The sequence below is a fragment of the Triticum aestivum genome, unplaced genomic scaffold, assembly GCF_018294505.1.
Source record: "Triticum aestivum cultivar Chinese Spring unplaced genomic scaffold, IWGSC CS RefSeq v2.1 scaffold7A_scf_3554, whole genome shotgun sequence".
Classification (NCBI taxonomy): Eukaryota; Viridiplantae; Streptophyta; class Magnoliopsida; order Poales; family Poaceae; genus Triticum; species Triticum aestivum.
The window spans coordinates 33,562-50,091 of record NW_025225113.1 but is presented as its reverse complement, the minus strand read 5'-3'; the positions used below and the strand labels follow the sequence as shown (position 1 = coordinate 50,091).

The window sequence follows — 16,530 nt, the reverse complement described above, 5'->3', positions numbered from 1 at the left end:
TCATGATGCATATTTTAAAGCTTTAAATATTGTTGGGAAACATACACACTACGGGAATCAGCTAATTTGCCGTCTGTGGAACTCTTTGCCGTTAGCTTTTTGTCGGGGCTGACGGTAAAGTCCACTTCGCCATTTGTAAAAAAACACATACGACAAAGCGTGACTTGGAGTGTTGGGTTGAGACCAACCAATTGCGTGTAAATCACCATGAGGCTTTTAATAAAAAATCCCAAAAAAGGAAAACAAAAACAAAAACAAAACCTTGCCGGTTAACCCTTTACGTAATTCTCGGATCTAAGCAGCACAAAAATAAAATTAAAAAAGAAGACCAGGCCACTGCCGGCTTAGTATATGTATATGTGTATATGTAATTTTTTAACTGATATGTATATACTTTTCCCTGAAGCTACTGTTCAGAACTATTTATTGTTCATGCATTATTACTGTTTGAACTTGGTTACTGTTTTACGTATATGATTACTGTTCACGAGGAGGGATGACGTTCACTGGATGGGGACGTGGCACTGGGCTCAACAGTAAAATGTACAGTAGACAACAAAAAGTTTAAAAAAAGGAGAAAAAGAGGAAGCTTCTCGCTTTAGTATTGTTATATATGTAACACATATGAATCTCAAGTTTCTGCCGTCTGCTTCTAGTGTCACTGTGAACTAGCTAGTAGCCAAAATAAAATCACAGGGTAGTGAATTGGTGAACTATGAGGTGGCACATACTAATTCTAGTGCACTAAGCGTTAGATATTGCTGCTTGTCTTTTCTCTGGCTAGCTCCCCAGTTCGTTGCATCTACATATCTAGAATCCACAATTCTTGACTGTCCATTGTCTTGCCTTCGGATTCTTCTCCAGTTTCACTGTCTGCGTCGCTACCGTTATGACTGCGGAGGATGTTGAGTATCGTGACTATTAGGAAGTATAGGATTTATCCCTACCTTGTCTTTATACTCCAACCAAATTATGTACTTACTATATATCCCGCCGCTACATCGCCCCGCGCGCTGTCGCTGTGTCGCCCCTTCGGACCGTAGTGATGCGGCCCGCAGTCACCGCCGTCTCAAGACCGTCCGCTCCAGGCCATCCACATGAATGCACCGACCCTCGCGCTGCCGCTGCATTTTCCCGTCGCGCCGTAGCAAGCGTGGCACGCGGTCCTCGTCGCCGCCCCGTGGTTCACCCTGTGGTTGCACCGACCTGCGCGCTGCTGCTGCGTCGCCCCCTCGGGCTGTAGTGTCGCGGCCCGAGGTCCAACGCCGGCCCGAAGTAGGTATCCACACATCACTCCCTTGTGCACTGTTCCGACGATGTTTGGATATCCTTTCACTGCTCTCTTAGCTTACACGCCTATCCAACTCTAACTTTAACTCTTATTTCTTCTGGAGATATCATTTGAAACAAGCAAATCCATTTTTGAGCTAAGCATGATGGCGCTACGGGATCTGGTACACATCCTGCACACCCGTATAACCTTGTAAGTATCTGTCCTCCGATACAACAGCAAGGTCGATTCCGCTTATTTGATCAGCTATTTGCCGTGTCAAAAATGCAGAGGGAGATGCAAGGAGCACAAGGCCTGCACATCCAAGCAAGTGGTAACATGGACTTGTACATGGAACATCCCAAGTGCAAGCAGAGCTGTAGTGAGCATGTACAACGAGCTAGCGTAAGTCCCTACATTTTATTTAATTCGTACTGGCATTTGTGTATGATTTGTGTGAAGTGGCGGATCCAAGAATTCAAGTTACCAGGGGGCGAACATTTAACTTAAAAAATACAAGGCACTTGCACTCCGGAAATCAACATAACTTGAGAAATGTGAAGCTACATGCACTTTGAAAATCAGCTAATGATCCAAAGTAGTTCAGATTATAAACACTAAATGATGCAAGCAACAAAAAACACAAAATGCAACATGGTGTACTAATTCAAATTTTAATTATGCACATAAATGCATTGAAAACTCAATTAATGCATAAAAATGTCCAACCGAACCCCCAAAAATCCCAAAAATTGACACAACACTCCTGTTATTCTATGTTGACACGAGAAAAAATTTGAAAGCAATAAGAGGAAATGGATATTGTTTCGTCCCCAAAGGTGGAACGTTCCCTACCGAAACCATCAGGCTGATTGTGAGAAGCTCTGGTTTGTGAGAAACATATCCCCAAACCTACCCCAAATGGGACAAAAAATTTACCACGGCATCTTGATGCCGCTCCATGATAGCATGCCAAGTTTCATGAATTTCAGACGAGCTTTGGATTTACTATAATTTAAAAACCAGGTAACTCAATGTTCGCGGCCGAGTCACCGTGGCAGGGCGATCGACATTCATTCTCATTTCTTGCATGGGACCTAAGCATGCAACCAAGGGCACAGATTTGATTTTTCAACCAATTTATATGCATTAGAGCATGTGCATGTAGTTCAGATTTGAATTATGCACATAAATGCATTGAAAACTCAATTAATGCATAAAAATGTCCAGACGAACCCCGAAAGATCCAAAAATTGATACAACACTCCCGTTGTTCTATGTTGACACGAGAAAATTTTGAAATCAATAAGAGGCAATTTTTATCGTTTCATCCCCACAGGTGGGACGTTCCCTACTGAAACTATTAGGGTTGTTGTGAGAAGCTTTGGTTTGTGAGAAACATATCCGCAAACCTGCCCCAAAAGGGATAAAAAAAAAATTACCACGGCATGTTGATGCCGCTCCATGATAGCATGCCAAGTTTCATGAATTTCAGACGAGCTTTGGATTTACTAGAATTTAAAAACCAGGTATCTCAATGTTTGTCGCCGAGTGACCATGTCAAGGTGTTTGACATTCATTCTCATTTCTTGCATGGGACCTAAGCCTGCAACCAAGGACAAACATTTGACTTTGTCGCCCGTTTTTATGGAAGGAGAACGTGCATGTAGTTCAATTTTGAATTATGCACATAAATGCCTAGAAAACTCAATTAACGTATAAAAATGTCCAAATGATCCCCAAAAAATCCAAAATTTAACATGACACTCATGTTGTTCTATGTTGACACCAGGAAAAAAATTGAAATGAAGAATAGGCGACGAATATCGTTTTGTCCACAAAGGTGACGGGTTTTCCTAACGAAACCATGAGGCTTTCTTGTGAGAAGCTCTGGTCTGTGAGAAGCTTATACCACAACTTGCCCCAAATGGTACAATATTTTTTACCCCGGCATATTGATGCCATTCCATGATAGAATGCCAAGGTTCATGAATTTTAGATGGGTTTTGGATTTACTAGAATTACACAAGCAAGTACCTCAACATTTGCCGGAGAGCCATAGTGCCATGGTGTTCGAAATTCATGCCCATTTCTTGCATGGGACATAAGCATAAACCCATGGACACATATATGATTTTACAACCCATGTTGGTGCACCGGACCTTGTGCATGTGCTTTAATTTTGAATTGTGCACCTGAAATGGCTAGAAAACCAATTTAATGTATAAAATTTCCAAACAAACCCTGAATAATTCCAATTTTTTTACGACACACATATAGTTGCATGTTCACTGCAGATAAAAGGTCTAGCAATTCAAACACCGTCCATTGTCGTTGTGACCCCATTATGTAATACAAATCAAGACAAAAAATCTAATAGATCTCACACAGTTTATTATCACCAACCGAGTGAGATGCAGCATAAAATATCTTGGAGCACCGTCGGATTATAGTACGCATACGGCTTACGCGAGAAGGTGCGGCTGCTATAGTCCACAACCCGCTCTGGATAAGGGACCGTGTCTGATGACAGTTTGCGCGCTAGTTTTTTCGCTGAAGCGATTCCAAATTTTTGGCTTCCATGGAAATATCTACGTCCCCGCCCCTTCCCCTTACCAAAAGCCACATTTCCCCTGTTTCCGCCTTTCTTTCCAAGTTGAAACCTTCACTCCTTGCTTGCAACGCCGCCTTCTCGCCGGCGACCCTCCTTCACGCTGCTCGGCCTCGCCTATCCAGGCAGGTAATCCACACCCGACCCCCATCCTCCTCCTCCTTCCACATCCCACATGCCTCGACCACCGGTGCGAGTGCGACACCTTCCACCCAAATCACCGACCCCTCCACCAAATAAGCGCCGCCCTAAGCTATGATGCACGCAGTATAGCCAGGATCTCAAGGAGCATTTGGCAGCGGAGAAGCAAATCACGGCCGCACGTGCAGATGAGGTTGCGATGGCTGCCATTCATGCCAACCCCCAGATCTTGGAGGAGCACCTCACTGTCGAGGCCACCGTGGACGCCTCGCGCGCCGATGCCGCGACACAGTTGGCTGCTTCAAATGACAGTTCGTGGTGTTTTCTCGAGGCCACCATCGGTGCCTTCGACGAAGACTACGAGGTGTTTTCTCAACGTACACGTGCTTACCTCATCTCGAGAGCCAGCAGGTTGGTGCCCGGAGCGGCTCAGGCAACTCACCACTACGACGAGGGCACCCACGAAACAGAGGCCTCGCCCTCTTCCATGTCCAAGGAGCCAATCGTCATCGATATCTCTGAAAATGAGGGGTAGCTTGTCTTATTACCTCACTATAAGGACCCATGTTCAGTTTGCTAGCTACTGCCTTTCCTTAACAAATTCTAGTGAATTATGCTATCTACTTTTACCATGCAATCTTCTGGTCTAGAGTATATGTTCTATATGTCGTGCAATATGGTGTTCAGTTAACTGTTTGGTTCAATTCTGCAAATGTGATGTTCAATTCTTGAGGGTGCAATTTTCCAAGTTGTCAAGCATGCTTGGTTTGGTTAACTGTCTGCTATTAGGAGTATGTTATATTGCGCAATGTGGTGCTCAGTTAACATTTAGTTCATTTGTTGTGGTGTTTACTTAAGTGGATGGTTCAATTCTGCAACGCGGTGTTTAATTGTTGTGCCTGCATTATGTTTTTGTATACCATGTGAGAAATAAATCGAATTTGGCTGTACTGAATACATGAGAAACAAATACAATTGCTATATTTCCAAGTTGTTAAGCATGCTTGGTTTGGTTAACTGTCTGATCTTCTATTAGGAGTATGTTATATTGTGCAATGTGGTGCTCAGTTAATATTTGGTTTATTTGTTGCGGTGTTTAGTTAAATACACGTGCATGGTCCGTTGTCTAATAGCACATTATTGTGCAATTGCAGGAACCATTCTAATATTTAGATTTTTAACAATTTGGTCTTGCACATGTAGGTCATACTGTCAGAGGTTTTGACCCACTGTTCGACCCTTTTGCATATGTGGAAATGAGTTGCCCATGAATATCAATCAAGTCAAGAAACTCAGAAAGATTGTTAGGATAATGAAATTAGTAACAAAAAACAATAAGATCTTTGTCTGCACAATGAAGAAGACATCAGTTCACTACAAGATAGTACTAAATATTATACCTTGCCTTTTTTTATTTCTTTGCCTCGTTTCTAATATAGAGAAGATATTTATGCACATCCTTGTTTTCAGGCCTTTCCAAAGGAGTTCACTAATGATTACCTCTCAAACCACCTCTATGGTCAGGAGGCGAGAAAGGTTTTCATACAACACCCACGGTTCAATATTGAAATGTTTCTGAAGAGGACAAAAGACGGACGGTCAATCATCCACGGGCACTGGCATAAAGATGCAAAGACCTTCAACATGAATGAAGGATCAATATTCGCCTTCCGCTTCAGCAGTTTTCCAGATGAGATGCATCTGTCTATATACCGTCTATGATGCTAATTTCGAAAGGTTCTACATGTTTCGTGTGAAACTTGGTGCTGGTGCAGTTGTGTAATGGGGTAGCTGAGTGCTGAAGCTATATCATGTTGTACTCTGATGTATTTCAATTATGAAATTCGACTTCCTTAATATGGAAATGAAATATATTATGTGCTTAATATGAATGTCAATCAAATTAATAAATGGATTATTAAAAATAGAGCAATTAACCTCTAACTGGGTTTTGCTTTTGCAAACGGTTATTGAAAAAATATCGTGGGCGTTGACCTCAGGCAACGCACATAATTTCTAAGAATAAACCGCGTTGGATCAATGAACAATCACACACGACTTTCTTTTGAAAACTGTTTGCGTTAGGCCAATTTATCTACAAGATGTACCATGTTAGCACAAAACTACGGACTAGCTAGTTCTCCGAGGTTCAACCAGGCAGAGGGAAAAATGGCCTAAACTATGGCCAATGCAAGCTAGCTATACTAGGAGAGGAGGACACGAACTCAAAGCTTCACATACACAGGCGCTCTAGTAAGAGTGGAGCTCACTTCTACTGCCTTGTACTGAAGCTGAAAATGAATTGAGTTGATTTACATATGAGGGACATGGGGTCCTTTTAAAGGACTTGGGAATGGCACTTGCGTGACAAGCACCAGGTAAGTGCACAGCACCTTCCTATCTACACTAGGAAACTACCACGTACTTGCATGTACTGCTCCAGTCTATTTCTAGTCAAGTTCCTTGCAACTACTAGGAAATTACTAGGAAACTACTTGGTCCTTGCACGCCGAGGAAGCTATTTCTCTTGGTGCCGCATGCATGCAACCGAAGACTTGGTTGACTCAACAATCTCCCCCTCAACCTTGTCGAAGATGTGTGATGTCCATGAGCCCAACTTTGTCGCGCAATTCCTGGAACAGGACACGGCCAAGTGACTTGGTTAGGATGTCCGCCTTCTACTCACCAGTCCTGGTGAACTTCACGATCACCGTACCTTTCTCGACGCGGTCATGTATGAAGTGATAGCGGACATTGATGTGTTTCTTGCTATCTTTCACAAGGATGCACAACTCATGACACCTGTGGTACATCTACACCTGTTGTTCATCTGCCATGCTCTTCACAGGATATTGCATCAAAGTAATAGGCATCTAACATTAATTTATATAGACTATGCAATTGGAAAGATATGAAACTCAAGAAAGCAAGAAATACATTTTTCTCATCTTATTTATATGCATGTTATCATTTTAAGGCTGTCATATAAATAAAATATAAAATAAATCACCAAACAGCATCATGGTATCCCTAAAAATTGCTCTAGCAAGCTGGAGAGGCCAGATCGAGGAAGAGGACATGGAGGAGCACCAGATCCGAGTGGTGCTGAGAAGGGGTCGCTTCCACGTGTCTGTGTGCATGCATAGGCTGTCAAGGCCGTCTGGCCGCCGTGAACACCAGAGGGACTGCCGGCACGCGAACAACAACAACAACACTGCCAATGCCTCGTTTTGAGATCCAAACATTTAAAACTCGTACACCATAGAGTAGTACTCCCTCCGTCCGGGTGTATAAGTCATCTTAGGAGTAGCACCATGACCTAGGTGGCTGTAGATTGGCAGAGGAGGAGCACCACGGCCAGCTTAACTTCCAATCAGAGCGCTGCACAAAAGGAAGCAAAATCAGCATTTAATAGGATGTCTTTTCAGCTCTCCATGCAGGCCCACGTACATGATACTCCAGCCGCGATCAACGCCCAGCATGCAAAACTGTCTTCAATATCTTGCCTAACCAACGCCCAGCCGCGATGCATGCATTGGCCGTTCTCATGCGAGTGCCTCCTCTTCCTATAACAAATATAACGCTCGTTAATGAGGCTGGGAGGGGAACGAGGGGAATTTAATGTTACACGCCTAAACGTTTTGGGAAATTTTGGTTTTCGTAAGATGACTTATACACCCGGACGGAGGGAGTATACATAAATACAACACACTTGTGTGTGGTATAGCTGTATATGTGGGACAAACAAACTTGGTGATGAACAGTTGTTTCTATTGAAGTATCTGAAACATCTAATGTTTTGGTTGCATCTAATTATACAAGAGAGGTTGGTGGCATCTAATTAACGGGAGGTTGGTTTCTCATCTCATCGCACCCTATTATTGCAGGGCTTAATCCGCTGCGTATGGGACTCATTTTGTGTAGACTGGCTGCTGGTTGATCATTGCAAGAAAGAATGACACATGCATCAAGCAATTGTCTCTGTTTGGCTTGTTGACACGAGTCTCCTTTTGATGGCATACATATATGTCCTCTCCTCAAAGCCCACATGCATGCTACATGTTGGTTGATTTGGCATGTGTGCATCTTGAGCGCGCTCATACTCCCTCAAGGTGCCCTCTTTCACAGCAAAGTAGCTGCAAGTTGTGGCTTCCAACCCCTTAATATCACCTTATTTGATCTATATATATAGCCCTGCTTTTGTGTTTCCATCACTCGCTGAGGGGTTTTGCTCTAGACCACAACTTGAACAAAATTTGCCTATGTGCATAGTATCATTGAACGTGTTCATCACAGAGGGGCATCGATCCCTTATGACGGTGTTAAGTAATAAGTACAGGTGTGAAGCAGAGTAAGAAGGCAAACCCTAATATCATCGTCAGAGCAATTGTTGCTGATCCTGACAGGCATGATGGCTTCAAAGATGTCCGCAAGAACTACAACTACACAGAGCAAATGCTGGTCTGGTTGCAGCACTGATTTCCCTGGCTGACAGGCAAAAGTAGTTGAGTTGATAACAACACAGTCTTCTCAGCAATTTCCCCCATGCGAGCAGAGCAGAGGCCACAGACAGAAAGGAGGCAACATAAGCTCCGAACCTGTCAAAATTGCATGCATGATGAAATTGACGATCAGCATCAAACAAATAATCCGCCAATCATAGACTGGAACTTGTGTGCAATTTCTTAAACTAATTCTGGGATCCTTGTTATTCACATGCAAAGCTCATCTGCGAAGGTTCTTCCTTCCTGTTGAAATGCTAAGCCTTTCAACTCAAATAGTGTACAGGAGCGACTTTCTCGTCGTGGTGAAGGATTTCGGTTCATACATACAGCTCGCTTCATCTTATTTCACTCATCTCTGTCTTCAACCCTAATACAGCACACGACTAATGGCACTCCCCATGCCAGTTCACTGTAGCCATCGTCCATGGTAGTTGAGCTCTGATATGCACGACGATAGAGCCTCCCGTACCATCTTGTTGTTGCCCTCAACATACAGTACGTCTTCAAACAGACTCTTTGCCTGCTCCAGCAGCCTTATCTTCTCCTTGTTGTTCCGAGAGCGCAACTGGGATCGCTGCTGCAGAGCGCTGCCCCATCTGTAGAGAGCTGCAACGCCACATCACTTACACGTGAGCATCATACACAGCCACATCCAAACAACTAGAGATAGGAAATGAAGTATCCAAGTTCAAACTTGTAGGGAAATTCAGGCTAAAAAGCAGAGCGGTGTCGAACCTTCTGGAGCATAAGTGTTGCTTTTGGATAACATGGCATCAAACTTGTCGATTGCAGCCAAATACACCCGATCAGCATCAACTGCTGCTTCCTGCATCAGTTTTTTTTATAATAAGTCAAATGCACAAATAACCAAAAAAAACTAAATAGTTAGCGGACTGATGCCTAGTATTCTGAGTTTCTAGACTGTGTGCACTGTATTAAATGATTGCAACAGAACAAAAATAGATGTTTATCATTCTCATTTTACCAATATCACAGGATAACTATGCAGCAGTAATTATTACCCACCAACACAAAAGTGGTATACACTATGTAAATTATTAGCTAGATGGTAAATACGACATCAACTTGTTATGTGAGCATGTGCATACTGTATAATAATGTCGGTGCTCATACCGGTCCGATGTCAGCAAGCAGTTGACCACGAAAGATAAGCGCGAGTCCCCAATTGTACAGCGCCTTGACGTCGCCCGAATCAATTGACACAGCCGTCCTATAGCTTCTGCCTGCCTCAACAAGGAGACTCTCACACTCCTCACAAACGCCCACCAGCGCAGACGAAATGTTCTCTCTGTTAAGGATCCTTCTATCAAGCTTCCTGGACCGTGAGACACGCTCTCCTCCGTTAATATAAGCCCCGCTGTTGGCCAGCAGCGTCCTCAGCTCTCGGCTAATCTTGAGCTTGAGCTCCCCATGGAGGAGGTAGGTGTTCCCTAGCTGACCGACCGCTACCAGGCTTGTCGGCCTCAAAGCCACGGCGGTGGACAGAAGCCTTGCTGACCTATAGAGCAACGCGTCCGCGGCCTCTTCGTCGTCCCTGGCCATCATGCATTCCCTCGCCTTCCTCAAGATCTCAGCAGCCTCCTTAACGTTGCGGCCAAACTCTTCAGCATCTGAACCCACACCGGCACCACCCTCATCATCATCTGTAAGTGGTTGTTCCTCAACACTGGCGGCAGCGCTACCCACGAATTCATCAGCCGGCATCCCCCGTGCTCCACTCACTCGGCTCTCACCGCCATCTCGGCGCTCGATCTTCAACCTGTACGACCTGTCCCGGATCTCGAGTGTCCTCTCCAGCAAGGAGGACTCGGCGGATTCAGCGGCGGCGAACCTGCCGCCTTCTTGAAATGGACCATCATTTGGCACCCTGCCGCCGCGGCCATACCTGTGCTTGGACACCAGCCTCTCCAGCCGGTCGTCGTCTTCCTGCCCGCTCTCAGAACTGAACCCTGCATCCTCAAACCCACTGGCAGCATCCTTGCCATCAAACGGCAGCATGTCGAGCGGCCGGGCGCTACCGACGGCCGCTGAATCAGCTGGCTTGTTTTCCCCATCCCCCTGCTGAGCTACAGCAGAGCCTGAATTACTCTTGGCATCGGCCGTAGAAGCATCAGGGGCGACGGCCTTGGCGGGTTTCTTCCGCGGCGAGGCGAAGCTGAGCTCCCGCAGGGCGGCCTTGGCCCAGCCGCCGATGTAGCCGGCGACCTCCCTGGCCACGTCCTGCAGCGCCCCGTCGTCCGGAGCGGCGCCGCCGGCGTTGCTGCTGCTGCCCTGGCCCTGGCCCTGGCCGGCGGCCACGGCTGCCGCGCACTCCAGGAGCGCATCGCGGGCGCGGTCGAGGGGCTCGATGTCGTCGTGGTCACCATCGGCGGGGGCCGAGGCCAGGAGGCGGCCCTTGAGGGAGAGGAGGCGGGCGTCGAGATCCGCGAGGAGGGCGGCGAGGCGGTGGGTGGAGGAGGCGCCGGGGGCCGGGGCGAGGTGCCTGGCGGTGGCGAACCCGGCGGCGAAGACGGCGGCGAGGAGCGGGGCGGGCGGGAGGCGGGAGAGGGAGAGCGCGGCGACCGGGAGGAGGAGGAGGAGCGGGGCGGCGGCGAGGGACTGCTGCGTGATGCGGAGGAAGGGGAGGCCCAGCGGGTCGTCGGCGGCCGGGAGGTCGGCCCAGCCGTTGTAGGACGCCGCGGCGGAGGAGCAGCAGCAGCGGGTGGAGGGTCGATGCGGGCGGGATCGGACGGGGAGGAGGTGCGTGTGTCGGAGGTGGAGGTGGAGGCGGAGGCGGAGGCGGGATGGTGTCGGCGGCCTGGAGAGGAGGAGGAGGTAGAGGGGCTGCGAGGAGGAAGGAGAAGGGAGGGCAGAAATGGCGGAGGAAGATGCCGCGGCGGCCGCCATTATCCCACCACTGCCCCCCGCCGCCTGTCTACCATTTTTTCAGTGTGAGAAATATCCACTATCTATTATAAGCATCTCAAATACTCTCTCCGTCCGAAAAAGCCCGTCCCTCAAATAGGCGTCCTCGTTAAACCCTTCATAGATCTTAAACACCTAACACTAACTCTAGCCACTCCTAACCTCACCGCTCCAAAGACATGACAATCGATGTCGGTTCTCCGTTGACTATGTCTACTTGGACAAACTCGATGTGGATCGAAGCCCAAAAACACAAACTCGAAGAAGGGCAGCGCCATCCGCCCGGACTAAAAAAATCCTAACCTAAACTATTATCTAGAGCAAAGGCAACGGGATTCCCCTCCCCGCCACAAGCCAACGGAGCGGCAGACAGAGGTGAGATGAATCCACGAGCTCGCCGATGAAATCTGAAAGGAGTTTGCCCTAGTCACCAGAATAGTTGAGGAAAATGAGAGAAAGTCTATCTGAGCCCTTACTACTACATTCATTGGAGTACTTACAAATCTATTATAAAAAATAGTAAATAAAAAAATACTAGAAAATATAGAAAAACACTCTTTTGATGGGAAGGGGGGATGCCATCATGGCTACTTTATTGCATAGGTAGAATAGTTAATCGTTTGAAACTACTCCCTCCGTCCGGGTGTATAAGTCATCTTACGAAAACCAAAATTTCCCAAAACGTTTAGGCGTGTAACATTAAATTCCCCTCGTTCCCCTCCCAGCCTCATTAACGAGCGTTATATTTGTTATAGGAAGAGGAGGCACTCGCATGAGAACGGCCAATGCATGCATCGCGGCTGGGCGTTGGTTAGGCAAGATATTGAAGACAGTTTTGCATGCTGGGCGTTGATCGCGGCTGGAGTATCATGTACGTGGGCCTGCATGGAGAGCTGAAAAGACATCCTATTAAATGCTGATTTTGCTTCCTTTTGTGCAGCGCTCTGATTGGAAGTTAAGCTGGCCGTGGTGCTCCTCCTCTGCCAATCTACAGCCACCTAGGTCATGGTGCTACTCCTAAGATGACTTATACACCCGGACGGAGGGAGTACTTCCCAGACGATACTGCTGGACGACTCGGGCACGATATGTTTAATCTATTGGCTGAGTTGCACCTAGTCCTTTGTATGGATGGTCTAATTTGCACTATCGTCCAGGAATCGTCCAACAGCTATCGTCTGCATAGCAGCACTCTTAATCGTTTGCAAGGTTTTCTATGATGGCATCTGGGGGTTCATCGACCCAATTACAAGCAAAAGCATATTTAGCTAAGCTATGAGCCACCTCGTTGGCTTCCCTCAGACAATGCAAGAATTGAACAGAACCAATCATCCCAGCCAAAATAAAAGCACTCAGCGAGTCAGCGTAGAATAGGTGAAGCTTAATTCTAGATTCTGTCTTGTCCCGGGCATGCATTAATCACTTGCAGTGCATCATACTCAATTCGAATTGAGTGTAGTCCCATGTCATTCTCCAGTGTAAGACCATGCTTCACTGCTAGAGTTTCTGCTGCATGAATAGTAGGGTCCCAAATTTATATTGTTACTTTACAAAACTTAACCAAGTTTGATACTTTAAAATTACAGATTTTGTTAATTTTTCTAGTTTTTTAAGTAGTAGAGATTTTAAGAATTTGAACGTCAGGACTATTTAGGGAATTTGTTACTTTTGTCATCGTGTATAGTTTTTTTAACTTTGATCTTCAGCTGGAGGTTGAAGAGTCCACAACCATACGAGGTAGATCCAACTACCCAAAAAAATAGACTTACACCAAAACATAATTTGGTGGCTATAAAAAGATATCAATTTTATGTGAACAAAAATGAAATTTGATGGGGTTAAAGGAAGTTGTACAATAATTTTCACATAAAAAAGGATGAGACAATGCCAAATACATCGTCAAAGTATCCAACTTCAATTGCATAAACAGAAGATAGCACTGAACTTGAGATGAAAAACCAACTGATAGTAATATATGCAACATCAACCAACCACAGGTCTTTTACCAAAAATCCAACACTTGATGATAAATATACAAACACATACAGCAGCAGCGACAGCCTTACCTTATTCTTACCAGTACCCTCTTTCTCTCTACAAAATGCAATGACAATATTAACGAATAAAGTTTGTTGGTCCCATAAGTAACAACCCTCCTGCTCATAATAACAAACTCAAATTAATAATAGTACACTGCGTGTATCTCCGCCATGATTCCCCGTGGTGAACTCAGACGATTTCACCACCTCGCATGCTATGTGGCCTTCACGCTCCTTCCCCATCCGTCTCTCCTGGAACAACTCTACTGACACCCAAATATAACCCTACTGCGAAGGATTAGCGGCTGATCAAAGCCATCCTCATTCAGGCAGCGGCGATGGGCTCAGCTGGTGGCGCCGGAGCTGCTGCTGCGGGGGCAGCAGCGGCGGCGGGTGGGGCGTTCTCCTTCTCAGGGACAGTGCCATTGGCAGGGGCATCCTTGGCAGCAGGCGTCGCTGCCGCCTTAGCTCCGTCCTTTCCAGCGGCGGCCGGAGCTCCGTCCTTCCCGGCGGGTGCCACGGCGGGTGGTGGAGGTGGCTTCATGTGTGGCGGTGGTGTGTGCTTCAGCTTCGACAGGATCTGGCGCATCCGTGCCATGTCTGTGGCCTTCCCAGGCTTGGGGCCCTGGACCACGATGATCCCGGGCTTCTTGTCCTTGTCCTTCTTGCCCGTCCTCTTCTCGATGTGTGCAATCTCCTGTGGGATGAGCTCGGATATCGCCTTCCAGTACTGCTTGTCTGCTCCCTTGTGGAACTTCTCCTGGTTGGAGAGGAAAAGCTGACAGCAAGCAGTAACACAGAGAGAAAACAAAAAGAGATGTCAGGTAACCAAAGTGCCAAGGAGAATACACAGCGTCATTATGTTAAAGAAAGACTGTACCTTCTCCCTTTCCCGGTTGTGATCCTTGCTTGTCTCAAGGTTCAGCTTGCGCTTCTCAACGAAACCCTTCTTAAACTCTTCAGCTTCAAGGATGATTTGGCTCCTCAGCTCCTTCTCGTGCTTCTCCTTTTCCTCCAGAAGGAGTGCATTTTGACTGTTCACAGCTGGTGTTAGCATTTACTTTGCACAACACAGATGAAATCAAGGAGTAAAAATAGCAGTATTTATTCTTTAGCAGATATGGACATTTAATGCAACACTAGTGTTGTAGTTAATGATATAGAACAGGGCCTACAACAATTTATTTTAAGACATTCTCTGGCCCGGAAGTCAGATCTGGAGTCATATGTTATATCTTTATCTGAAGTTTATTTCGTAGTGGCTACAGCAAATTGCATACTTTGGTGCAGGTGTTTAAATAGACAAATAGTGCACTGGAGGAAACATAAAGAAACGCCAATAGAAGCAAACACTTCCTATAGGGGAAATAACATCAACATAATCAAGAACACTCCTTTAGTTTTTGGAAAGCTTCCTTTTTGGACACAGCTGGAAGAGGAAGTCATGTGTAGATTTGTCTCAGAAAATAGCCCAGTTTGAAAAACCAAAACATAAACTTTAATAATACAAAAATACAGACTTATGTGCGTGAACATGAACCTGTATGTATTTGCCACTATGATCTAGAAATAAGAACAAGGGAAGTAGATGCCATTTTTATTTCCCCATAGATAAAAAAACTAAAGAGACAGGGACACACAGAGAGTTTCATCATGCAAATCAAATTGGACCTTCTTGATTTGATATCCTCAACTACAAAATCTCATGTTTAAATTGTGCACCTAATGTGCCTCAAGATAAGCTAGCCCTGAGAAAGTGTTGCAGCAAGCTGAACCATTTTATCATATTAATCGGTCATGATGAAAAAAGTTATGGCAGTCACAAATAAATTCCTACTGTGAAAACACGACTTTGGTGACCAATTTGTACGGCAATCGCTCCTATGCAGCTAAATTTGTACTGCAAAAGCTGCAAAGACAGTAGATCACATCGTCATATGGCAAATTCCAAGTGGTCATTTGCTTTTATTCAGCTAAAATTCATAGTGTACCGAAGCTGCGAAGGCACTGGGTCACACCATCATACAGCACACACACTGAATTCCAAGCAATCATTTATTCTTGTTCAGCTAAGCAGCAAAGACCGTGGATCACATCAACATATGGCAATTTCATTTCCCTATTGGCGAAACCTAATGCTAAAGTAACACCCAGAGAGTCCCAGGCAGTAAAAATTGGGATTTGATCATGTGATTCCGACTGCTTTGTTGATCTGAGACCACCCAGTACTAAATCCCCGATTTAAAGTACCTACTTAGTGTGTGTCAAGCTTAGCTAACCGTGACAAGTTGCAGCAAGCTGAGCCATTTTTAGCTCATTGACATCAAGTCATGGTGTGAAGTCTTGCATCACTTCCAAGCAACTAAGCACGGGTGCGGTGACCAATTTGCACGTCAATTGCTCTAATTCAGCTAAAATCCTAGTCTAGTGAAGCTGGAGGCATTGGATCACACCATCATATCGGCACATGCACCGAATTTGGAGCAGGTGGTCGCATGAGAGACCGAATCTGCACCACAGCGATGGAATCTCGCGCGTACTGCAGCTCTGCGCCCCAGATAATGGCAAGCGGCAGGCCAGATCGCCACCCATCTAAGCAGATCTACGCCCCGAAGCAACCCAGCCCGCCACGATGGCGCGGCTAGATCTAGCAGGACCAACCACCGAGCCTGGCCAGATCGATCAGATCTGAGCAGCGGTAGAGGCGAGGAAGCGAACCAAACGTACCGGCGCCACTCGCGGAGGAGGAAGCCCTCGTCGGCCCCCATCTGGGCGGGGTCGGGGAGGACGGGGCCGGAGTCGGTGAAGAGGCCGTCGTCGTCGTCCGCCTCGTGGTGCATGCCGTTGCCGTTGGAGTCGGGCATGCCGAAGGGGTGCGCGGCGGCGGAGTCGTGGCGGAAGGCGTAGGGGTCGGGGGAGGCCGGGAAGTCGTCCCCGGAGACGTGGACGTCGGCCGCGGCGGGGGTGGGGGAGTCGGCGAAGCTGAGGAAGGGGTCGTCGTGGAAGGGCGCGGCCGCCGGGGAGGAGGTCGGCGAGTCG

The 16,530-nt window shown here is 46.5% G+C and overlaps 2 protein-coding genes across 2 annotated transcripts; both read right to left on the bottom strand.

The window, feature by feature from the left end:
* Positions 1-8,703: 8,703 nt before the first annotated feature.
* LOC123172071 (uncharacterized) lies at positions 8,704-11,459 on the bottom strand. Its single transcript, XM_044589110.1, has 3 exons — positions 9,662-11,459; positions 9,263-9,353; positions 8,704-9,133 (listed from the first exon to the last, which is right to left on the bottom strand). Exons 1-3 carry the CDS (start codon positions 11,432-11,434, stop codon positions 8,934-8,936), a joined length of 2,064 nt encoding a protein of 687 aa, XP_044445045.1. The 5' UTR covers positions 11,435-11,459; the 3' UTR covers positions 8,704-8,933.
* A 1,938-nt stretch (positions 11,460-13,397) lies between these two features.
* Positions 13,398-16,523, bottom strand: LOC123172070 (clathrin light chain 2; the record flags this gene model as incomplete). Its single annotated transcript, XM_044589109.1, is given in 3 exon segments — positions 13,398-14,269; positions 14,372-14,525; positions 16,219-16,523. Coding segments are annotated over 3 exon segments (912 nt in total), but the record flags the coding sequence as incomplete, so codon positions are not given.
* Positions 16,524-16,530: the final 7 nt, after the last annotated feature.